At 35.6% G+C, this 26,558-nt stretch overlaps 1 protein-coding gene across 4 annotated transcripts in view; it reads left to right on the forward strand.

The window, feature by feature from the left end:
• HELZ (helicase with zinc finger) overlaps nt 1-26,558 on the forward strand; it is an 82,886-nt gene that overhangs the window by 46,531 nt on the left and 9,797 nt on the right. For all 4 annotated transcript variants that reach the window (XM_032199523.1, XM_032199519.1, XM_032199522.1 and 1 more), the window contains 9 exons: nt 5,862-6,040; nt 7,625-7,743; nt 9,602-9,747; nt 11,081-11,228; nt 13,762-13,945; nt 14,948-15,176; nt 19,481-19,685; nt 23,557-23,608; nt 24,392-24,585. In XM_032199523.1, the coding sequence (XP_032055414.1) occupies nt 5,862-6,040; nt 7,625-7,743; nt 9,602-9,747; nt 11,081-11,228; nt 13,762-13,945; nt 14,948-15,176; nt 19,481-19,685; nt 23,557-23,608; nt 24,392-24,585 (1,456 nt within the window). The remainder of the gene's footprint in view (nt 1-5,861; nt 6,041-7,624; nt 7,744-9,601; nt 9,748-11,080; nt 11,229-13,761; nt 13,946-14,947; nt 15,177-19,480; nt 19,686-23,556; nt 23,609-24,391; nt 24,586-26,558) is intronic.

Consider the following 26,558-nt stretch of genomic DNA (forward strand, 5'->3'; position numbering starts at 1 on the left):
CCAAATTGTCCTAAGGCGCTTTGTAAAGCACTTTGTGATGAAAAGCATTTTGGTGTCTTAATTTTGTAGTGGGAAAAAATGTGCGTAATTTACACTTTCAGGAATATTGAACTGTGATTTAACAGAACAAGATGTTAAAGTTAAATACAGTTTTATTGTGGTTGCCAAGCTTTTGGTACCACCTTTCATGTGCTATATTCAACTATATAGTCTGGTCTCAGATGTGCTTATGAAAAACATAGAGAAGAAAAGCAATTTTTTTTCCCAATAAGGTTAAATATATACATATACGCACACATTTGCCAAGAGTATTTCAGTGCATAATGCAAAAGCCACTGTAAGTTTTAAATATAGCTGTCATAGCGTTTGTTATGAATCCTTCTGAAAGTGCTGCGGTAGATTGTGTGACATTGTTGACGTAGTCATGATACCTTTATGGGAAGTTCTAGTTTTTGTAAATGGGGGTATCTCTGGAGCTGTATATATATTTATATATCCACTGGGGTGTATGTTTGTAAATTATTTTAAAAATATTATGGATACTTGGGAAGCATATGTTGTTTGAAAGCTGACTGCGTGTCAACCTGATCTGGCAGGATCAGGGTCAGTCTGTTTGAATTGAAAGCTAGAATTATGTTACTTTCCTTGCAGAAAATCACTTGTGGATCTGTTACCTTTCCTATTGACTGTTGTCAAGATATATTTTCGAATTAAAATCATTACTGTTAGTTTAAACAGGGTGCCCTAAGCCTTGTGCTGTTTTATAAGGGAAACATAAAATGGAGCAGGAGAAGTGGAGTATCAAAGCAGGATGTGCTACTTGCAGTGTTTGTGTTTCCAAAGGGCTGAACAGTTTCCTTTAGGTTTTTTATTTACTCCACAAGGGATGAGCTGGCTAAATAGTATCTTTGCTAAAAATGTTGCCACAGGTTAGTGGGGAGCGCCATATTTACATTGTTTTTAAAGAAGGAAAAGCTTAAATATGTAATATTGACTGGGTGCTGAGAACTACGTAAGTATTTCAGTAAATTTCTGTGGGTCAGATGCACGCTAAATAATCACCCTGTCAACGATGTGACATAAACATTAGAAGCTTGGAGTTTGGGGGGTTTGTTTAAATATCATGTTGTAAATTTGTACTTTCTTTTCCTAACAAAATAATTATATTTGCCGTTCAGAAAACATAAAGGCAAATGAATAGTGAGAATTTATGTTGAGTGTAGGCTCTACACCCAAATAAAGTGCCAATGAAGCTTGGAGACCAAATTCTTTAGTCCTAATGCCCATAAACAAATTTGTACCTTGGGAAAAAAAAAAAAATAACACTGGTTATGATTAGATAATGCAGCTGTTTAAGGGACACTCTCCAAAACCTGTCTTTTACTTTAGACACTTGACATTGAAACATTTTTTTATACTTACGTAGATTAACGCAGAAGTGTTTCAGGGAAAGGGGGGAAAAAAAAAAAGCACTAACCTACAGTTAGGAGGAAAGAGCCTGCAATTAAGTGCTTCTGTTCGGTGCTACGACTCTTGATTTTAAGTGTGCTGAAGCAGGCACCTTAGAGGGTGAGTCAGAGCGGCAGAGGTAGTAATTGGCTTCTAATTCGTACACCCTTTTACTCTGTGGATGTGCTTGTCTCTCTCCATCAACTGTTAGTCTCCAGGAGGTATGCTCCTAAGGTAGGCACCGTAGTTAGATACTTCTCATTACTCCTAAAAACTCCAGTGAAGATCTAGGAAGCAGAGAGCAGCAGTTTCTCTGTGTGGTTCTGGGCACACAGTGAATGAGGTATCTACTGTTTACTTCTATTTATTATATAAACTGTAACTGTTTATTACTATTATTTTACTTATATATTTCAAACTTAGTTGTATACCATATCCTGTTAAAAGGAAGGAAGTTGATAGTGCTTTTATCTATTTTTAATGTCTCTGTTTTTGAACGTATTATTGCTGATGATCAGTTTGGCAATATCAGAAGAGAAGTCAGTTCTATTTAAGATAGCTTTACTGAAACCTCTCCAGTTCAATAGCAGGTTTTTTTTTAAATAACTTGGTCATAATGTACTTGTGTCAGTATTGCATGTAGCATGGAACCAAGAAGCTTTAGTATGTGGCAGCTAGTTTCAGAAGATGTTAAGGGATCACCGCCTTTTCCACAAATTGTCCATAGTAAAGTTTAATACTGAAAATAGAATTAATTTATCTTATCAAATGCTGTATTTGTAAAATAAATGCCTCTTTAAGCAATTACTTTTTTTCTTGAAACTCTAGATTTTATCCTATCCTCAAAAGAGGATTGATTTTTTTTTTTTGTTTTAAATTAATAATAATAATTAAAAAAAAAGTTATTTTTTCAGGTTGTAAGACAGGTTCTTTACTTGTGTTCTGCACCCCAAGGAATGTACTTGTACATCACAATGAGCCTCTCTATGGAGGGGAATCAAAAGAAATGAAAGAGGAAATCAGATGCTTTTAAATTTTCTTGAGGGTTCTTGGGACTACTTGATTTTTTTGTTCTTAACTTTCAATAGAGCAATAGAGGTGTGAAATGAGACAGCTAGATCTCTTTCCTCTAAGCCTCTGTTTTTCTTTTGCTTGAGGGTTTTCAGGTGAGAAAGAATCATACAAAGTCTGAGGAGCTGGGATTGGAGCTTGTCCAAGAAGAGTTCTTTAGAGCACAGCCTGAAGGGAGAATCCTGGTCTTTATATCAAGAACTAGGAAGAGATTGTATTTTCCAGTTCAGAACAGGAAAAAAGAAGTTTTGGAGAACATAAATGTAGTCCCCATTCACCCTCTTCTCCAAGGAGAGAAGTAGGAGTCACTTCTGTAGGACAGTAGTGCAGATGAGACTCTGTTCCATCTCCATCTGAGGTTCTGACTCTAGACTCCCTTTTCTTAACTTTTAGAAGTATATTTCAAGGGATTCAGGAGCAGTCCGCCTGAAACGCGAACAGGGAAATTATTGAGTCTTAACTGCTGATACAAATTTGCTGCTTTTGCAAATAGTCTGTCATACAAATAGTTTTTTTGATGGAAATTTATTAGTAGAAGCAAAATGCGGAAGAGTGGGAAAAACTTAGGTTGGCTAACATTTAATAAAAATAGTTGGGGCCAACTTCTGTTTTGGCATAATTGATGAAGAGTTGGTGGAGACACATATTTGATCTTTTTTTTTTTGTATATTTATTTTTGATCATTGGCTAGAAATTGAAAATTTTTGTTGTAAAGGTCCAGATTTAGAAATAAAGGGGGTATGAATTTCCAGAAGAAATGCAGATTCTGAGCATGTTAATCCAGCATTAGTAAGTACAGCGGATATATTCAGCGCTTTTGTTTGCAGGAGATTAAGTCCCTGATCTTACGACTTTTCTCTTTCAATGTGGTTCTCTATGTATTTGCCAGTGATTTCACTGCCTGTGGCTTGGATAAACCTAGCCTTCAGGGTTTTTATTTCTCCACAATTAAAATCTTGAGGTGAGGCACAAGATGTGAGAAAATAGAGTCACGTGTGAGTTATGGCTTGGCTTTGTTTTTGTAACTGTAGTTGTTGTACCTATAGCTGCATGCTAATAGATGTGTTGCAGGTGCTCCAGGGATAGTTTGATTAGTACCTGCATGACTGCTGGCATTCAGGCACTTTGCTTTTACAAGTCTTAAAAAATTAGAAAGTTGAACACTTGCTTGATTAAAAAGTAAGCGTATGTTGCAGGGTGAAATCTTTCGCATTGTGTTGAACTGGTTTAAAAACAAAATGTAGTGGGTTTCTCTTGTTATAAGAAAAAAACTAATCATGAAATTACAGTAGGTGTTATTAGCACAAAGTGCGCCTGAGAAGTCCCATGTTCAGCGTGGCTTACTTATATCACGACATTCTTCCAGTAGTCACATCTGTCAGGTGCTTTTATGCCAGTGGTGCATAATAGCTCTGGGATACCTTTTTGATCTCACATCAAAATAAAATAAATTAATGGGTAAGCAACAATGCAGTTTGAAATGCTGTCACCCAATCTGTGAGTCACACGTAGTTGAATTTGTGTAATGAAAGACAGTGCATGGTATAATAATGTCTAATAACCATAATATTTTGCATTTCAATAGCACCTTTCATCCAAGAATCTCAAAGTGCTTTACAAACATAAACTCACAATAAACTCATTAATCCTCACAGTACTCCTGTGAGATGGTAGGTAAGTATAATTCTCAGTTAAGATTGAGAAAGTGAATCATATAAAAGCTGACTGTATGGCTGGGATAAATAGAACAGGGTTATTTTGCTCCTGCTACCTACCTTGTTCTAGCAATTAGGCTCTGACCATATGTTTTTACATTGATGGAATAACAGTTTATCAAGTAAAGCTTATCAGTCTGGCTGATAAGAAATAAATAAGCTGATCCCATTAGAAGATTCTCGGTCCTGGAATGACTCAGGAGTGCATCAATTGCTCCTGCACTGAACCCAGGCTTAACTGATGCCATTTGATCACCAAGTGTCAGTTTTGGTTGGTTGTGTTGCCATTCAGATTACTGCAGTGCATTTGCACCTCTTTACATTTCATTTTGTGCGTATTGTCCAAAACGGACAGTTACCTGTATTTTCACAAAACAAATTCATTCTAACGCTAATAATTGTTTCACTTGTGTTACATGGAACTGAGCTGTAGTTTTCAAATGTGAGTAGACGTATGGTATCCAAAGTCCAGCCATTGCAATCATGTTTTGCACGTAGGTGCATAATTTAACTTTTCCCAATACTTTGCAATGATTTGGGATTTGTAATATGGGTGCAGGAGAAATCTAATCGGAAGGAAATGAATAATGAATAGATAAACAGCAATGAATCCCATATTCAGAACTTAAATTATTTGAAACTGTTTCATCTTAATGTGCTTTGGAAATAAGTTAAAATAACTTTAATTCTAAATAAGAATGTACTGTTTTCCTGTAATTTAAAGATTCCACTTGAGATTTGCAGTTCTTACTTGATACAGATTATATTTTTGAGGAACACCACATAGAGAAGGCCTTTGACATCTTTATCCAGATCCTCAGCTGGTGACTCCTGTGGAGTTAGTTGCTTGTGCTGTATCTTCTGGGGCGTAGCCTTTGTGTCTTCCCTGTTCTTCTTCTGTTTAGCTAGACTGGCTGTAACATTTCATCATTTAAGAATAATTCATCGTTGATCTCATGATATGGTGATTAAAATGATTTTAAATGTCATGGAAAGATGTTTGATGTCCAGTGCTCTGCTGACAATGTCCTGATATTTTAGACCAAGAAAACTTTTCTTCTTGGCACTGTTTTCTCATTCTTTTATACAGTATATCAGAATTAAGGCCCTTTGTGATAAAACAACAAATTTATATCCTGTTTGTTTCTTAGAACTTCGGTATGTGTGAAAGGGAGCGGGTGATTTTATTAATGCCTTTTCAAAAAAAAAGGTATTAATATGCCTTAATGGTAATGGTCCTACAGATGAAAGGTGCAGACCACTGCATCTCTGTCACTTCCAAGACTATTGGCTATTATATTTTAGTTAAGGAAATATTTTTTTAAATGAGTTTACTGACAGATAAAAATGATACTAATATGAGGGTCACAGTTCTCAAATATATGAAGAATTTAGAGATTTCTATATGTGAATTAATCCCCGGTAGCTATTCATATATGTAGTATTGCACTGCAGCAAATAAGGGAAGAGAATCAAAGATACTTTAGCATGTAATTCTGCATAGTAGTGATGTTTTGCTTCCCAAAGACTCTTATTTACCAGAAAACAGAATACTGGCATTTGAAATAATTAGGCTGTCTCTGTGTTCCAGCTGTACAGAAAATAAGCCCCCTTTTTATTTTCTAGGGTATATTTCAGAAATCGCTGGGTAAAGACTGTCCACCCAGTTGTGCATCAGTACTGTTTGATTTCAAGCACACATTCCACCTTTCAGATGCCACAGAAAGAAGATATTCTTAAGCAACGAGTAGTAGTTGTTACGTTAAATACATCACAGTATCTGTGTCAACTGGATCTTGAACCAGGTATGATAATTTCTAAATAAGAAATATCCATAAGGTGCTTTGGGAAGCATCTGTTCTTCCAGTGTTAGTAACAACTATTCTTTCTGTTCTTTACCCAAATTTTTAAACTGTTCAAAAATAAAGTAAAAAAATTGCCATCTGAAAATGTTTTTTTCTCTCTTTTTTTTAATGAATAAATGTCTATTACAAAGCTATAAAACTGCTGGCTTTCAAATGCTTCTTTTTCTTATTGCTAAAGAAGCAGTGTTATGTATGATGTGGTGTTTCTGAGATCCAAGAGGGAAAATTCTATTTGAGATTCTGACTTTGAATAGTGTGCTCATTAAGTTCTTTACTCAGTGGAGCATGTAAGCATAAATACACACGCAGAGCTTTTTTCTTGTTTTATGAATTGTTTAGCTTTGCAAACAATTCCCACACACACAAACTCATGCTATGTTAACATGATACATGCCAGTTGTTTTCTAAACTGAAATATCGTAGGCTGATTTACTGGGACAGAGGCTGCTTCGGATTTATTGTTTACTTTATATCCAAATGAAATCCATCTGGTTTTTGGAGAATGTGGAATTTCTTTACAAAAGCTATTAAAGTTAGCTTTTTATGGTCACATTTAGTCATTTATTGTGACAGAGAAAGCTAATATAGAATTTAGGGTACGTATTTTCAGGTCTTTAAATGGGAGTAACTGCTTTGCCTGACAATAAGCTGTAAACAGTCATGTTTACATCATGGTAATATGTGTGCAGCTGTGTGAAACTCATGTTTTCTGAAAAATTGCTTCATTTTTATGTGTGCAATCTTACTTGGGTGGTACACTGAATCTTCTAAAGCAATGTTTTAAACCTTAGTATATAACAGTATACAAAAATATTGATCTTCTATATCTATCCAGAATTTACCTTTCATAAAATCTAAGCTTCCTGTGGCCCAGATTTTTTCATGTGCATGTTAACCAGCGCATAGATTCAGCCCCCCACCTTTTGGTCCAACATTACCATAAGATTAAATTTTAATTTTTCCTTCAACTTCTGTTCCTTTTTCCCCCCAACCTCTACATTCTGTAAAGCCCATACTCAGCAAAATGTTTAGGTATGTGCACAATTTCAATTAGAATTTTAGGATATATAAAGTAATTTAATAGGACTAATGTACATGAGGAAAGTCCTGTTTGTGGTCATTGTCCAAACCTCTTCAAGAGTAATGCTAATGAAAAGGTTTTCAGATTTGAGAAACCTTCTGAGGGAGGTCTGTCGAGAGATATTTCCTCTGTGCATAAAGAGAGCTCAGATAAAACACTTGTGTTAATTTTAAGTATATTGGAAGAAGGAGGGAGATCTGTGGACTACTGCTAATGTAACTGACAGTTGATTGTTGGCCATCATTGGCCATCTGAAGGGTTTGAAAATTGTGTAGTTTTTAGTAATTGCTAGAAATTCATTTGTGTAAGCCATACTGATTTTTTTTTTCCTGGTTTTGGTTGCCATCAGAATGTAGAACTCTTAGTCCAATTTCTTGTATTATTATCGCTGTTTATTTTATCATATCTCAAGTTTCATGTATTTGCTGATATCTGTTTTACAGGTTTTTTTACACACATTCTGTTAGATGAAGCTGCACAGGCTATGGAGTGTGAAACTATTATGCCTCTAGCATTAGCTAATAAAAACACAAGAATCGTCTTGGCTGGAGACCATATGCAGGTAAGAGTTACAGATTTTTTTTAATATAAAGCGTGTGTGTGTATATATATGTACACATATATATATATCTAGTGTGTGTGCGTATATAATATATATAGATATATATTTATGGAGCACATTTATGTGCTGCAAATGTCCATGGTATGTGAATATCACTGAAGCAGACTTACGGTATTTCTGTAGAGTGAGAATATATTGTTGTTTCCATTTTACAAGATGAGAATTAAGGCACAAAGACAGTGAATGAATTGTGCAAGGTTATATAGGAAATCTGCGATACAACAGACTTGGACCCAGTCAACCACTGAACTATATGCAAGTAAAACTTAATTGTAAGAGGGAGGTGCATAAAATTTACCAGCCATATAAGAGACAGGGATGTCAAGAAAAATTCAAGGGTTGTTATTTACATAAGATATGGTGATATTTATACAGTCAGTGTAGGAATTTCTTTACGACTGGGAGTCCATGTTGATTTTTGAGAGAACTGAAAAATATGGGCAGTGTATTGTGCTTAAGACAGCTTTTTTTTTTTTTTTTTTTTTTTTTTTTAATGTATTGGAAACAACATAATCTGTTAAGGATTTGAACTAGTAAAAAGAGGCAAGCTGAAGCTGACCAGTGCCTTTATTTATTGTGATGTGCTTAGGAATTGTTTGGTTTAAAAAGTTTACAGGAGTTTAAAATACTTGTTATATGTGCCATTTTGCAGTATGCAGGCCTGGGAAAGAATGCCTAGAAAAGTCATCCTTACTTGTTTTGTTGATTTTTTTGATTTAGGCCAGGTCTATTTGTTTTTATATATTTGCCTTTAATTCTCTCGACAGTTCTCAATGGCAATGAACTGGATGTTGGCATTGCTATAAGTAATTAACTTAGAGTAGATTTCCCACCTACCAGTATCACCTCTATCATACATATGATTCTTCAGGTCCTGCCTGTGATGCCTGTCTTTTCCTTTCCTGTTTTGATTCTTCTGCTGCCATTACGTTGAGTTTGCACATCCTGCTCCTGGATCATTTAAAGTAATGATAATAGTAATTCCAAGGACTCTCACATAGCACTTTTGAGATCTGTATTTAAAAAGTACTTGTTAAGAGGTTGGAATCCTTACTACTTTAGGCTAGAGCTCACAAGTCCCAGCTAGATGGTTAGAGTTAACTCTGGCTTGCATGTCTCAGGCTATGAGTGTAAAGAGCAGTTTTATAGCACAAGTTCTCATGGAAGTTATTCTTCGAGGCATTTAAATTTCTAAAGCTGACATCTGAGAATTAAAAAAAAAAAGTAAAGCTCAAACTCAGATTCTGAATAATATGCATTCAGAAAAACAATCAATTGGCTTAATTTCCAAGCTTTTGAATTTTGATTAAAAGTTGTTTTTTCATCAACCTTGTTTTGTATTTTCTTGCTATAATAGATGGTGTTTTTGTTGTAAAACAAGCCCAGTAGTAGTTCAGTGTATTAGTAACTGGGCCACCTTAGTTTATGGACTGTTCTGTGGATGGTAGTTTTTTTTTTTTTTTTTTTGGTCATACAGCTCTCTGCTTTGAGTTATTCATCTTTGCAAGCCACAAAGAAAAGACCTTAGATATAAGGGTTCTCTCTTTTTACCTAGTTATTGAATGCCTTATTGTTCCTGTAAGAGCATGCTGGTCTTTTGTCACTTTTACAGTAGGATTAGGCATTTCTATGGAATAGTTACAAAATGCTTAGCTATGGTATATGTCTTCTAACTATGAATGTATAGTTATAGTAAGGTTTTATTTTTGTTTTGATGCAGAATACATGTCTTGGGAGCCTGAAATTCTAAGTCCACGTATTTAGTTACACTTTCTTTGTATGTGTGTGTCTGTTACAGCTCAGTCCTTTTGTCTACAGTGAATTTGCCAGGGAAAGAAACCTGCATGTTTCATTGCTTGATCGGCTCTATGAGCACTACCCTGCAGAATTTCCATGCAGGATCTTGCTGTGTGAGAACTATCGCTCCCATGAAGCTATCATCAAGTAGGTGTGAACTTTTTCACTGTATCATGCTTTGACTGGTGTGAGTGAACAAAACTTACCCTCTGTGCCGTGCACAGCTGAATGAAGCATTACAAATTTCTGTAATGAAACCTTAGTTGTTTCAAAGTAAATTAGTAGAGTAATTCTTTGTTACTAGGTTGAAATTCAGACATCAGAGATACATTTAGATACCTGTGGTAGAGTCCCTCATTCATGGAGGGATGCATTGGCTGCAAGACAAAGAAGAGCTAACTTTCCCTTTTTAACCATTATACTGTATTTGGTAGGGTCTTTGAGCTGTCAGAATGTTAGAATTACCGGGGTGGATTACCTTGGAACAATAAGCTATGTACACTATAAGGAACATAGAGATATACAACTATGAAGAGAAAAAATAGGTCAAAATTTGGGTATGTTTTTTTCTTATTGTCTTTTGCTTGTTACTTCTTTCAAGACACGTTAATCAGTGGTTTTGCATTTTTATGCTATGATAAACTAATGGCTGCTAGTGTAATGAGCTCATCCATGAGCTGTGCTAGAAAGAATAAGTGCAATCATGGGGAAAAATGCTAAAGTTTAAATCCTGAATCAAATATGTACTGAGGGATATTGTGTTGGTATCCAGTCATACTAATTAGGTTATCACTGTGTTCAAAGCAAGGGCAGAAATATTTAAGTGCACTTGGGGATTTAAAAGTGATAATACAAAATATTTTATTACACAGCTTGATTTCTCTTCATTTTATTTCTTATACATTCTAGACTTCCTCTCAGTTTCTAGAAATTTTAAGTTATAAATGAGAGAGAATCTGAAAGGAAATGGATTGTTTCAGCTTTTTGTTAGAGATCATTTCCATGAACTTGACTCACAAACTTCAGCACTTGAGGTTCAGACAGTGTGTTCCTGATTGTGCTCTGTACACATAAAATCTTTAGTAAATATATTTTCTAAGTTCAGCAAGTATTAGTAGATGTAAGGAGGCTCATTGTCCAGCCTACCTATGGAAAACCAGTCCCTGGCAACAAGTGCCCCTTATGCCATGTTTCATCACCAGAAATTGAGTGTGAAACATTAGTGAGAATGTTAGTAACTTTGTCAAGCTTCAGATTAGAAGAAAATACTGCCTTTGGAAAAGCATATTTTAATGCCTTCTGTTCTGTCTGTAGTGTGGGTATACCAGTTCAGAGAATTTGCTTGGAGATGCTAAATAGTAATCAGTGGTTTTCCTTATGAAGTATTTTGTGACTGCATATTTTACCAGTGAAAATTGCATATTTTAGCAATGAGCTCATATGTAGACTCCACATTTTATTCTGTTTTGCCTTGCTACAGTTACACATCTGAACTTTTCTATGAAGGCAAATTGATGGCAAGTGGAAAGCAGCCAGCACACAAAGATTTCTACCCTTTAACTTTCTTCACAGCACGTGGAGAAGACGTGCAGGAAAAAAATAGTACAGCTTTTTACAACAATGCAGAGGTAACTCTTTGGTTTAATTCATGATTGTTTTCTTAAAGCTCCCTTACCCCAGAATTTCTTGGTTTATGCTCATTGTGGGTGGAAGGCTTAAATTGTTGTCTAATGGGAGAGAGAAACATGAAGTTTGCTAAACATGGAGTAGTGAACATTGGAATTGTAGTAAACATTTCCACTAATTTATCTTCTTTTTCTCTTTGCAAATTGCAAGCTGCTTACAGTTCTCTTAGGCTCATTCTTCAGGATGTCTTTCCTGATAATTTTTGTGACAGTCTGATGGATGTATCTTAGCAACTGAGAGTAACTGCAATTTGAAGTAAAACTTAAATTTCTTCTACTGTTGTAGAAATGTTCCCACTCAGATAAGAGTTCTCTGGAGTAACATTTCATATTTTCTTGAATGTGTTTAGGATTGGTGTCTAATTAATCGTGTGCAGATGAGATTTTTTTTCATGAGAATTTATTCTCAAAATGTTTATTTCACGCTTACAGGTACTCTTCAAAAATTATTTTTTATCATTCCTTCCTCTGAGGCCAAAAAATAATAATTAAAAAAAAAAAGACACATAGGTGCATTTCAGCCTCCAATGACTTCTGGACACATCACTGAAGGCATCTGACTGCTTTCATCAGTGTACTCGTACTGCTTTGCCATTTAAAAAAAAAAAAAAAGTTGGAAAAAAATGCTTTAAATATCTTCAGTGGCCCAGTAACTGTCTGAAAATTGTGAGTCATTAATAGCTACAGGCAGAAAAGAAGGACAGCAGCTGCTTAATCACCAATATAAACTGAAATTCAGATGATGAGGGAGATTTTTTCTGTCTGGCCTTTAATCGAAACTTGTATCGGGGCATTTTATAGTTCATTGGTGCATATATTAACTATCAGTCAGGAAAATAAACTTCTCTTTTTGGTATTAACTCTAAAATGTATCTGTATGGTGTTAAACTCAAACCGAATATCCAGAAGCTATACTCTGTCACAAAAGCTTACCAAAGTATTGGGAGAAGATCCTTATGTTTGTGCTATGCTTTTTACAGGTCTTGAAGTTTGTTCTAATATACTTAGTTAGCAGAATTAGCTTTTAAATATGAAAATTTATATTGTGTAAAGTTATATTCAGGACTTGCTCAAAACCTGCCAGATACTTTCACTGTATTCTGAAAATCTGAAATATAAAAATAAACTATTTGTTTTTTTAGGATTAATAAATTGTTTCACTTTATTCATTTCCTCATTTTTTTTTAAGAATTCTAAATTTTTCAGTAATCTTTCCCAGTTTAGATTCACTTTTTAAAAATACATATTTAAATGAGATTATCATATAGTCAGATGTTAGATTGTAAGAAGTCAGTGTGAAACAGCAGATTTTCAGCAGTTAAGAAATAGCATGCTTTATGAATATCATTTATCTATACCCATTATGATTTATATGGTTTTTCCTATTCCAGAAATATCCATGAAAGCCCCTAGAATTCACTTATCAAGTTGAGGAAGAAAAAATATAAAAGCTAAAAGCAATAAATCTAGTTTTAAAACTCCATTCCCATGGATAAAGATAACTGATTGAATAGAGAAGAGAAGAGATTTAAGAGTATGTAAGGCTCTTGTAGGAAAGACTGCTTAGCTTCTTTTAGGAGAGTGAGCTTGCATTTGTGATGCTGAAGGAAAGCTGCATTCATCAGTTATCATACCTGAAGTAGGTAAATAAATACCAAATGGCACTGAATATTTATTGAATGATAAATTGACATTTATTGAATGACATCAAATATAAATATCTTTAAAAAATAAATCAATAAAATTGACCAAAATTAAAAAAAAAAAAAAATCCTCCAAAATTAAACCAACCAACCAAACAGAAGTCACTATGCCTGGCACATTTTGGCAGGAGGTTGCTTTGAGCCTGTCTCCTCATAGGAGACGTTTTTTCAAATTTTATTGTTCGTTAGTCTTTTCAGGTAGCACCCTTAATTCTTTCATTGAGATGAAGTAGCAGTTGATGAATAATCTGAAACTCCTGATTGTATCCTTTGGAATGGGAAGTGAATGTGCTCTGGTATACATGGTCTCTTTTCTTGAATTATCAAACTGAAATAGGACATATGTAAAATCCAGAGTAAAAATGAAATAATCCCCATCTAGACAGTATATTTACTTATAGAAATTAGATAAATATGATCAGAAAGGTTCTACAGCACTTGACATTTTAGTAAGATCATAAGTATGAAAATTAAGGTTATTAATACCATTTCCCAGTTTGTACTTTAAAGCTGACATTTTTGTGGAAAAAAATTAGTTCAAGATAAAAAAAAAAAAAAAAGGAATGCATAGTAAATACCTTAAATGAATTGTTTTAATACATAATATTTTAGAGTATCAGTATAGAACACAAAAGTATTATTGCTTGTTCAGTAAGGCTGTGTGATGCTGTGTCATTTAAATGTCTGAGGGCTTTAAAATTCAAATTCTCGTTCCATATCAAAGAATGATCTTCATTCAGGCATTCTTTTAAGAATTCTGACTTTCTTTTAAGGTGTTTGAAGTAGTAGAGCGTGTTGAGGAATTAAGAAGAAAATGGCCTGTTGCCTGGGGCAAATTGGATGATGGCAGTATAGGTGTCGTAACACCTTATGCTGATCAAGTATTCAGAATTCGGGCTGAACTTCGGAAAAAAAGGCTGTCTGATGTCAGTGTAGAGAGAGTGCTAAACGTTCAGGGTAAGTAATACTTAAAAGTCTCAAAGGTATGATAAGGAAGTTTAGAATCTGACTGTTGAAGTTAAATAAGATGTACTAAAATCTTAAAGGGATCTGAACAAAGGGAGACCTGTGATATAGCCCATGAAACTGATGTGTCAGAATGAAACTGGCAAGTTTGCTGATTAGATGTTATTCCAACACAGAATAGCAAAATAATAAACTCATGGATGGATATATATATATATATATAAATATATATATATATTCAAAAACAAGTTCAAGTGTATTTTAAGAGTAAAATGATTTATTAAAAACTGTATTTTTCTTGTAAGAACAGAGTTCCAAATAAAAATACGACAAGACTTAGCCTCAATGCTTTACTGATTTTCTGCTTTTTTTTTTTTTCTCTTCTCTCTTTTACTGATTTTAGTGTTCACAAACTTAGGGGGGTTTGTCCCTGGGATCAATTTGATAACATAAGAATTTTGTGTAGGCATATCCTGTTGCTAGGTTGCACTTTTAGTCAGTAATAAACAAAGGAAGATAAGAGTAACTGAGTGACGGTGAGTGGTGTGATCTGTTTTTGTTTTTTTTTTTCATGGTAGTTACATATGCCATATATAAGCCATGTATTCGAGTGAATTGCTCAATATGAAACAAGATATGTCCAGAGCAATTTTTTCCTTTAAGATAGAATAAATAAACACAAGATTTGTTGTTGGCTGAATGGAAACATTTTAACGATTATTAGAATTTCAGAAAGTTCTGGAGTGATTAGTATTGAGATGAAAAATAATTTTTTTATAGAGGAAATATTCTTGTAATAGAAGATGCTATTTATAGTGCATCTTTTAAAAATTTAAATCTTATTCTTGCATAAAGTTCTTAATGTGAAGGGTAGCTATCAATTCTTCAGAATATCTAGGTGTGAAATCTGGCTGGCAAGTGCAGTGGTCTGATTGTGTTACTAGCAGAAATAGCTAAAATTATCTCAGACACTTGTTTTTTGTTTCATTTTAGGAAAACAGTTTAGAGTGTTGTTTCTCAGCACAGTACGAACGCGGCATACGTGCAAACATAAGCAAACACCAATTAAAAGGAAAGAGCAGTTACTGGAGGATTCAACAGAAGACTTGGATTATGGTTTTCTGTCTAATTACAAACTTCTCAACACTGCCATTACAAGAGCACAATCCTTGGTAGCTGTGGTGGGAGATCCTATTGCTTTATGTTCCATCGGAAGATGCAGGTACTTTATAAATGTTCTTTACTTAATCAAAACCACGAATGCTAGAAAATGTTTGTATGACTGATGGATTTAAAAAACAATGGATGTTCTTTTAGGTGCCATACAAGACATGATATATTTTTAAATTCTTAAAATAACCATGTAATGAATGTGAAGTTCCCCACATTTATATCCACGGAGATGCCACAACGATGGCAAAGCATTAGTTGTATACCTACCTCTTGCAAAGGCTTGAGGCTGCAGCATGATTGCAGCTTGTCCAAAGTGGGCTGCTGAAGCTTAAGCCTGAGACTGAGCAGGCAACTGTAACCTTGTGTAGAGTGAGCAGTGTCAGCCTGTGCTGGAGTTAATTCCTGAGATGCCATCTACCAAGTATCCTCTGGAGCTGGAAGTATACAGCCATGCAGGGGCTGCTCTGATTAGTACATCTAGAGGCAAGAGAAGGGATTTTTTTTTTCTTTTTTAAACAATGCTAGTGGAGAAGATGGCTACAGATTAGAGGCAGAGCATTTTAATATCTTCAGACAAATCTGGTTCTTCTTATTTTGTTCTGTTTTTACCTTCTCATCCTGAGTCAGTATTATCATGTGTAACAACCTATGGAGAAAGAGTGGTCTACCAGCTAGTCATTGTCTCATATATTAACAGTTCTAATCTTTACTTGGCATTAACAATTGAAGATGCTTCACTTTAATTTTTTTTTTCAGTATACTTGTAACAGATAGAAGTAATATAATTTAATAATTTAAAGTTTAAAAAAGTTCTAATGTAATTTAGGATTTTTAAGTTGAAAGTTATGACAGTCATGAAGGTAGAAGAATGAGAAAAATTGTGTTTTTATGTCTTTGTGACACTAGGAAAAAAATGAACAAGATTTGAGTGAATTTACTTTTTATAGACCTAAATGAAGAAATGTGCAAAATGCTAAGGGATGTAAGCAGTGATGTTAAGGATACCAAGTTCTTGTTCTTCAAACATTTCTTTTTCAGAGGAGGACCTGAAATGCTAAGATGATCAGAGATAAGCCCTGAGGCTTTTTTTCTGGAAGAGAGGAAGCAGTGCACTGACTGAATTATTATAATAAAACTAAAAATACGTATTAGTCAGTTGTTACATATACATTGTATTCTACTTTCCTGAGCAGTATTCTTCTACTGTATTGAACGTGGATGTGGTTTTCAAAGATTAGAACTGAAAAGCCCAAGTGAAACCTAAACCTTTCTTAAATGCAGTAAACAAATATAACCTGAATTTAACTGCTTATCTGCTGGGGCCATGTCAAAAGTAACTGAAAAGTAACAGTTGTAGTTTTATTTTGGTTTTCCCTTTCAGATCTGATGTAGTTTAACTGGTCAGGAAGAGCTCTGTGTTCCTGAGCACTTGACCCACAAGTGATGAGTGTCTGTTAGTCTGCTCGTGCAGGCTCCAGTTCACTGACCTGCACGGCAGAGATGCATGACTCCTATCTGGAGGTTGCTGTGATGTGCTGACTGAGATCGTTGTTATTACTTCTTCTGAAATTGCCCTTAGTTGATATATTTTACTTCCTTTCCCCACTGTCAAAACGCACAATGTTACCTAAGTCTGGCTGCTAGTTAATCCAGTTTAGCACCTAGCACTGCTTTTGGTTCTGTAACTACCTAAGTACAGCTTTTGTGGGATGGTAATTTCCTTTAAACTTTCTAACTCCCAGGGGAGATGATGATCTCTCGGATTTTCACATGGGTCTGGCTGCTGAGGTTTAAGTTAGATAGCGAAAAGGAACCCAGCTTTCAAATGTGGGAGCTCGGCAGTTTCTCTACATATGGCCCTTTCAAAATATCTCCATGCAAAAGCTTGTTAAAATACAAGTATAGTAAAATAGAACATATAACAGGTTACCTGTTACCTAAGTGACAATGTTGGCAGTTAGGGATTGTGTTTGCCATTCTAAGACCAGCAGCTGTTTATATATGTATAGGCTGTTCAGAATTACAGAACAAAAAAGATAATTAAGAAACAAGAGGGACTGGAGCTTTATTAGGATGTATCTCAAGCTTTGCTTTCAATACACCATTGTCTTGTATCAATGAATAATTGAACATTCAGTCTTTGAAAATAGTGCTGGAGGGGCTCAGGCACACTGCAGGAAAGATGGTTCTTTTTTAGTACAACGGGAGTATAGAAGTCTGAAAGAAGTGACATTTCGTTAGGAAAAACAGACCTCAAAAAAGTTTAGAGTACTTGAATTTTATAAATATTCTAATACCTGTCAAAATGAGTCAAGACTCTGTAATGATAGTTGTAGAGAGCTTTGTGAAGTATGCCCAGGGTAATCATTACATTTCTGTGTGTTACAATCAGACAAGACAGGGCTGTTTTGGCAGACACTCCCTTTAAACTCAAGAGCACACTGGAAGACAGAGACAGCAGTATTTTATTCTCTGTTCTTACACCCCAGTACAAGTGTTCCATGTGTAGAGACTGCTTGGGGCATTTTAAGCAAAAGTGTATGGGTCCCAGTGGATTTGTGGTACTTGGCAGTGGGTTTGGTGACTGAATTGATTAATCAGAGGGAGTTCCATCATTAAAGCATCCCAGTGAATTATTTCATTTTGCTTTTAATCTTCATTTTAAATGTTGCAAGATATACTTGCCTTAAAGCAAAATTAAGGAAAGGAGCCATCTTGCACCCTGAATTTTAAAAGAGCATTTCCTGCCATATAAAATCACGACAGAAGATGGGCTTTTAGGGAAACTATTTTTGAATTCTTAAATACACTAGTAAATTAGAATATTCTTTCAAGAAAGACATCTATCCTTTTCCATAAAAGGCAGCTACTCAGCAAAGTATGACACAGCTATTAAAATAAGGATGCAGCAGTCTGTCATTTTATAGGTTTGGGGAGACACCATTGAAGTAAGCTTGCTTATTGGCCAGACCTTAGTATTAAAGGGTTAACTGCAGTGAGGAACAAAATATTTAACTTAAACCAAACTGAAATCAAACTAAAACAAACAACCAAACAGCATAAACCCCTAGGTAGGATGATGTGGTACCTGTAAAAATAAGCCTTGCTCCTCTCTGTATGGTGCTGTGAGGGTATCCTGGGACAGACGCTGTTGTTGCTATCTTAGTTTCTGTAGAAATTGTGTGTGTAATTGAAATACGTTACATACTCTTTTATTTGACATCTCATGATGTACAAAACAGTATTGGGTTGTTAGCAATTATTTATGATCATTATGTAATAGAGCAATTAAATATAATTATACATATTGTAAATATTTATCTACTATTGTTGTTTTCCCTCGGTCCTTTAATTTTAATCTGTGTTGGGACATTAAGGAGGGGAGTTAGTCAAATGCAACGCACCTCTTAGATCATTGTCTTTTCAACGCTTCCATCATTTTTTTCCTTTAAAGTCATATCTTTCGACCTCATTTAAATATCTTTTAAGTAACTCCTCCCAAAAAGTTCCTGGGGTGGGGAGCAATGCAAGTCTAAACTTTCTGTGTAGATCCCCATATAGATCTTAAAAATGAAAGGAATTTATAAGCAATAAAAAGCCATGTCATGAGAAAGGAGAAGACAGGTAGGATTCTTTTCTTATTACATGATTTAAATAACCCCTTCACCCCCTGAAAAAAGTTGGGTATAGAATTACCACAGAGAAACTCATGTGTCATCTGGCTTGAAATTTCTTCCATAATTTACAGAAAGATCTGACATGCAATAAAAAACATGGTTTTATTTGTCTTCCACCAGAGGACCTCAAAGGCCCTCTAGATACTTTGGACACATTAATCTTTATGCGACTCTGAAGAGCTTCACAAGAGTAGTTCTGAGGAGGGTATGTAGCAACCTGGTATTTGTGACACTGGAACTGAGTGATCTGCCTACATTCATAGAATCTTCTGGGGCTGGAAACCTGTACCATGCCAGTGACTCTTTGAGCTTTAATAAATTCTGTAAATCAGATGCTTTCCAGAATTTGAAGCATAGTATTTACTAATATTTGGTCTTTCAGGGAGAAATTCCAAGTTAAGATATGTCCCCGATGTTAATATTAAATGTGGTATAGACCCAGTGCTGCAATCTGATTTGCACGGACAGACCCGTACGTCCATTAAGTGACTAAGGAGCTTTGCATTATGTTCTGGGGTACAGATGAATGGATCAAGTTGCAGGATTGATGGCTGGTGTGTAAAAGGAGCATGCAGGAAAGATAAAAATTGACTTGGTTATATAAAATCAATTTTAATTTTAACGGCAGCCATTGAGTCTTACTCCTTTTTATTGTTTCTAAAAATTGTTTCCATAGGAAATTTTGGGAAAGGTTTATTGCCCTATGTCATGAGAATGAAAGTCTCCACGGTATCACATTTGAACAGATCAAAGCTCAGTTGGAAGCTTTGGAGTTAAAGAAAACCTATGTGTTGAACCCACTGGCTCCTGAGTTTATTCCCCGAGCTCTTCGGCACCAACATTCAGCGAATACCACCAAGCAGCAGCAGTCGCCACCAAAGGTAAAGTTTCAGTGATGATGAACTTTGTAAGGAAGTGGAAGTGGATGTAGAAATGCCTATTGAGAAACGACGTGAAAAGTTTATGGGACAAGCTGTTATTTTAAAATGGCATCAGTGCAATCAGATATAAATGCAAATTCTGCGGGGATGCTCGGCAGTTTCAAGTGAGGGCTCTTGACTTCATTTGGCAGCAACTTGGGGTTGGTAAAGCCTTGATCCCTTACTAATATACATGTATATGCATTGGGTCACTTTGGCCTGTTCATTGACTGTGTTTCAAAGACTGTGATGAACTTCAGTCATCAGTCTTAGCCTCAGTGGTTAGAGAAGCTAGATGAAACCTTGGAATTGGAGACAATCCCTATCCCAAGTAGCTTCTGGTGATTGTACCCCCAGGAAACAGCAGGTTGCTGTAAGAGTGCCAGGGAGTAGAAGGAAACAACAAAATAAGATCTGCAAAAGATTTGATCTAAAAATTACACATACAATTTATGGGCTTATGTAAGATAACTTTGATTTCATTTAAAATACATAGTCATACAGTATGATGCCTAGATTATCTCAGTGACAATGTCCTTCAGAAGGCCAAATCTCACCAGCATCAAGAGAGCAGATAGGTGCAGTTACTGTACAGTGATAATTTTCTCATCTCTTTTCATAAAAGTAGGTGAAGAAGTGATGAAAATACAGTCCTTGCTTCCTTAAGATGATAAAAAATAACACTGAATTTTTAGAGCTGTTCTGTGGTATCTCAGCAATTAATTATTTTAAATAGTTCTTTGTAGTTTATTTCAAAATTGTTTGAGTTACAATTAATTAAATTGCGTTTAGAGATGCAGGTAAAATGCAGGTTGTCAACTTCTATGATGAATTCTGTTGTACATGAAAGAAGAAATGTAAATGTTTTCCATAGCTTTGCATTTTTGTTGCAGGCTATATAACTGAAATGACATTTTTACCACTTAAAAATAAACAACCAAACTAAACAAACAACCCCTCCCAACATTAACAATACAAAATAGGAAGCCTTCCCTTTGGCAGTCTGTCCAAAAAGAGATTTTGTAAGCGATAACGTTTGGTTTCTTCATCTAGATGCATTACTTTCAGAAACAAACACCAGATTTCTAAAGCATCTAGCAATGTGTCAAAACACTACACTTACAGAAAACCATAAATTAAAAAATTGTCTTTAAACAGTCATTGCTACTGTCTTACTTCTCTTGAAGACTTTTTTAAAATAATCACTGTATTGATACATTTTTATTCCGTAAATTAGAAGAGAAGCATTTGAAAATGCAGATATAATGCATTTAAAAAGAAAAAAAAAAGTGGGAGTCCTAAGAATAGACTGTTTTTTTTCTTCCAGTTTGTTAGTAAACTAAACACATATGCAATAGAAATCAGAAGGCCCACTTTGAAACTGCCAGCACTGTATTTTCAGTTTTAACTGAAGTGTTTTAACCATCTATATAACTATAATGAAATCTCTTTCCTCTAAATACAACTGACAGCTAGCATGTACAGAAGCAGACATAAAGTCTGCATGTAATACTCAAATGTATACAGAAAGGGGCTGTGATAAGTGATACATTTCCCTTTGCTGAAGTTTTAAAAGCAGATAGGTAGCTTAGCTTGCTTTGGGCCTCCCAAGTACAGTATTTAATATAAAAAGTTAAAAGGCTAAAATCCTAGTGCTGATGTATTTTGTACTGAAAAATGAGAACAGTGTATCACACACTGTTTTGTGCTGAGTTTATGGACATTCGTGCATTTCGGATCTTGTTTTATACAGGCAGTGAAACGTAGTTTTGTAAAAATGGCACATTCATATTCAGCAGAACTGCTCTTTATATTTTTTAAGGATTTAAAAAAAAATAAATTAAGGTTATTAAAAACTTCTGTTTAAAGAAGAAAACAAGTTTCAGTCCTGTCACAGAGAGCCAGGCAGCTAGGATGGAGCTGGCAGTTCTGGGCAGTGTGCTGCATGGCCCCAGCGCCTGGGAGAGCATCTGCCTTCGGCCACATTTGTGTGGCTTGGCCAGGGATGGTGGAAGTGCAGAAAGAATAGCAGAATTGGACAGGCACAGCCTTTAATAAAAGGTGATGATGTGGAAACCAAGTTTTCAGAACGCGGAGCTTCCTGCAGGGTACTCAGCATACAGAAAATGAGGCTCTGAATTTCACAGCTCTGCCTACTCCCGCTCACTGCCTATGTTCCAGCTTTTTGGCCTGGATTTGAGCACTTAATCAGGATGCATCGTCAGTGAGGACCACAGGTCTGGTTAAGTCTCTGGAGAATGCTCCCTATTCCTGTCCGTTGAGTAAGGGGGGATTAACTGCCTGGAGTTAGGTACCGAAACCTGAGTGTGGTTTTCCTCCAGGTGCCTTTAACAGTTACGGATAACAATTAAGTTTTTAACTAATTATCGTAAAGTCATTAAGGCATCAGAACTATTAAAAGAAAAAAGGGGAAAAGGCAAAGCCAGCACCTCCCTTCTCCAACACAAAAATGGTCCCAGTTCGTTTGCATTTGAAAATCTGATATGGTTACATGCTGAGGCTCCTGTTTAACAGGACAGCAATTCTTTTGAATTTGTTATTCACTATTTTGCTTTTAAAAATATATAAAGCACCTATAAATTACAAGTATGTTAGGTAGAACAGAGATTTGGTATGCTTCTGTGCATCGAGCTTCATGCTAACTGACAAAACAGATACAGAAATGCTTTGTATTAATCATGAGTGATCGTTAAGGAATGTAGCTTCTCCAAGTTTTGTTTCAATTTGCCTATTCAGTAAAGAGAACAAGATTCAGATTTAAGTACTGTAATGTAATGAAAAGTAATTATTAATTTATTTTTGAATAATTCTCTTATACAAGGGAGGGAGAAGGGGGATTCAGACACTAGTTCTTTAATCTAGTTTATGCATGAGTCAACATTGTCAAACAACCTGTCTTGGTATCCTGACTAATTTGCTCAGACTGCTGGAAAACTGCCCAAAACTATCTCCTGGGCATGAAAAGTTTTGCAGCATCAAAGGCTTTTTACATTTATTTTAAATTTGTGAAATTATATAGGTCCAAATTAAGTACAATATTCCTCTTCTGCAAAATACTTAATAACATACTGGCATTAGACTGTGCTCACATTTTATGAATATTAACTACTTAGTTGATGCTGTAAACTCATGAACTCAGGAGGGGTAACTCGGTTCTCTTAACCTCCTTTTCTAATGTACAATTCACCAGGGGAAAATAGATTAATTCCCTGGAGTGCTCTGGTTCCATATTGCAATTTTGGAGTGCAATAACTAAGGGGTAAAGATTTAGAAGTAGGTGGTGTGATACAGGGTAGGGAGGTGATTTCTAAGGAGCTTGGGTGAGCAACTGCATAAAACTGGTGGCAGCTGCTTAGTCTCCAAGGTTCTTGAGCTGGAACCTGGAGAAGAAAATAGACATTTCCATTAATTGCTGCCACTGAAGAGGAGTGCTGAGGGTTACGTTAGCACTGGGTGCTGCTCCTGAAAAAAGTGGAACAGCAGGAGATAAAATAATGAGAAACGAAACCCAAAGAAGCTCATGGTAACTCTCCTTGCATCTGAAGACAGGCCTTGGAAGCGAGCATCCCCAGAGGCATTGGTGATGACTCACTGGTTAATTGAATTATTGGCATTTAGTATTCAAGTTTGAGAATTCATAGTCAGATGATGGAACTGTACAATTGAACGTATAAGAATAAAATGTTCAGCTCATTTCTTTAAAACTATCTTGTATTTGATTCAATTATGAAATTCACTTGAAATAATAAACATTGCTTTGTTTTATGTGAAGTCTGCAAAGCATTACTATTATCATTTTTCCTCTTTTAAGGGCAAAGTCCATCTTCATAACCAGAACGACCATTTCCCACCCGATGGAATTGGTAAGTATCTGCTGCTACTGAAGGAATTTCTCTAGCTCACACTGATTTGGCTTCAGTCAAGTTGATAGTAATTTGACATGAATAGAGTATCTGGTCTACTCTGTTTGAAAGCCATTTACCTCTTGTGTGCTCTTGGGAAACAGACTATAAGACTGTTAAGTGAACATTAGGTATTTCCAAGGCTGTTCCTTTACAGGTATTGTGTGCATTGACTTTATAGCTTTATCACAGTATAGACATTGGACTGTTTAAAAAATAGCTGTTTGACATACCTGATGTAAAATGCTGTACTGGCGTATTTGCACTTTAAGAGTTAGGACATTCTATTGCATGCAGTGTTATATGATATATTTTGAACTTATCTGGATATATGACAGTCCAATATATTACTGAGTGCACTTTTTTGTGAGATAGCATGCAACAGCTTAAGAATTTTGTTATTAATTTAAAACAGCATTAATCTAAAGCTTGTCTTCCCTGTTAAAGAAAGGAGGATGATGGTTTGATGCAGTGTTTAACGGCTTCTCTTCCTGTCAGCATGTTTAATTGGTTTGGGACATTCTTCAGTGCAGTTACCAGCGAACTGTTTTCTATATCTCAACTCATACTTTCTGCCTCTTCAAATTTCTGAAATTGTTCACAGGTTTTGATATATGATTAATGCTTTTTCTCAGTATATCAGACCTATCCTGTTAATGTTGCCAGTATGCTTTATAAAGATAGATGCTATTAGGATGAAAAAAGAAAGTAATAGACCTCATTCTCTTTTTTTTCTTTTTTCAGTTCAGCCCAATCCTTCTGTCCTAATAGGAAATCCTATCCGAGCATATACTCCTCCCCCTCCTCCTCTGGGACCTCACCCCAACCTGGGGAAATCTCCAAGTCCTGTTCAAAGGATAGATCCACACACTGGGACAAGTATTCTATATGTACCTGCTGTCTATGGAGGAAACATGGTCATGTCTGTGCCTTTGCCTGTAAGAATTCATTCCTTTTATTCCTTCCCCATTTATTGCATGTAAAACAAATCAAACTATTGAATATCAGTTATTGAATATTTTGCTGATTGTTCCAATATTTCACTTCAGTTGTTTGTTCTTAGCTGTTTCTGTGACTGATTCTACCAAGGACCACCAGAAAAGGAGGACTTAAAAATGTCGTTTCCACAAATAACTCCAGGCAGCCTAAAAGCAATTTCATGTTAATGCCATTTAGTGTATTTTTTTCAGCTCCAGGCATAGACACACCAGTGGGATCTCTCATCTAACTTCAGATACCTGCGTGTGAATTAATTGCCTAGTCCAGTTCTTAATCATTGTAGAGACGTAGGCGATTTAGACAGAGCTTGTTTTTCTTTATTGGCTTTATACAGTTTAAATCACCAGCTTTGGATGTCTGCAGTGCAAGGTGTCTGAAGTGCAGTGATAAGAAAAATAAGCATGCTGGGATGTTTTCCCCTTCCAGAACTTCATAGTGAACCTGTTTCGTTTCCAATCCCTTTCTTTATGGCATATGAGAACACAGTGAAGATCCCTAATCAGGTCTCTTGAGTTACATTTCGTATGGAATTTTGCATTATGTATAAAACTAACCCAGCAAAGCTTATGTGAATTAAAGAAGCACTCTCTGATTTAATTCTAACCTTTACAGCCACGTTCTAGGTGGAAAATGGGGAGGAAAGAACAAAAGCTTCAGAAGTGATGTTGTGGAGGAACATCTGTATTGTCTGTAGGAAGGAGATGGAACTTGCCATGCATATGTGCTTAATGCCATTCCTAAGCATTTGCATACACCTCATTAGTTTTTTTTAATAATTACTTGCATCCTCTACTGAAATATAGGTTATGGCTCCCATACAGGGGACTTGCTGTAGGAACTCTAGTTTTGCTTGTAAGTTTTGGATCAACTGGAAGCTATAGATTTGATTTTCTTCTCTAGGTCAAGTAATTTTCCTTTTTCTTAGCTTACTAGAAATCTACATTTGATGGATAAAATTAAATGGAATGAGAAGGCCAGCAGCTTTATTGTTGTTATGCTTGCTCACATTATATTAATATCAAGCCAAGATAACTTGAAATTTTTGTTTTATTGTCCTAAGCTTAATATATCTTTATTTATTTCCAACCAGAAGAAATGTATTAGGAATAAGTTTTGTTAGCTCACTTTCCCTGAGGATGGACTTTTAAATAATTAAGTTGGAAAACTGAGGTACTAATGAGACAGCTGCTTTTGAAAATAAATTTATTGGAGGTGATTTGAGATTGCACAGATGCAACGGCAGCCTAAAGCTAAAGTTCAAAGTGCATACTTTGATGGCAAATAGAAATTTAAAAAAAGAATTGCACGGAAGTTGTTACATTTTAAAATAAGTAGGGACCGAAGTAAAATGCATTTAGTTCAGAGAAGATAAAACGATCTCTTTGCATTGTTTAAGTCAGTTTCCATACTGGTGTAAAACATGAGGAGGTTGCCTGCTGTCATCAGTAAAGGATGCTTTGTCAGCCTGAGTGTTGGCGATTCCTTTCCCAGCACTCTCCTCTTATTCATATATTTGCCTTCTTTTAATAAATTCCCTACAGGGCAAGATTGAACTGAGTTGATCCAGAGCTGTCTTCCTTTGCATTGAATTTGCAGTGAATTTAAAATGTTGTAAAGATTCCTGACTTCTTTTACATGCTTTCAGGAGGTGGATTTTACTTCAAATAAATAGGAAGACAATCTGCAATGCACGTTATCACATGTAGAGTAGACACTCTGGAGTGGCCCTGTAATTCTTAACATGCGGATAGTCGGTTCTGCCAGTAGTCCAGCTAACTTCACTAAGTGTCTTGTGGGTGCAGAGGTATAGTATGCCCACTCATTTTGTGTTACAAGTTTACAAAACTGGGTGATAAAAGGACCATAAGAAATTCCTCAAGTTAGGGGGGTTCATTTCTGTTTTCACCCTAAC

This window comes from Aythya fuligula, chromosome 18 (genome assembly GCF_009819795.1).
Source record: "Aythya fuligula isolate bAytFul2 chromosome 18, bAytFul2.pri, whole genome shotgun sequence".
NCBI classification, from domain to species: domain Eukaryota; kingdom Metazoa; phylum Chordata; class Aves; order Anseriformes; family Anatidae; genus Aythya; species Aythya fuligula.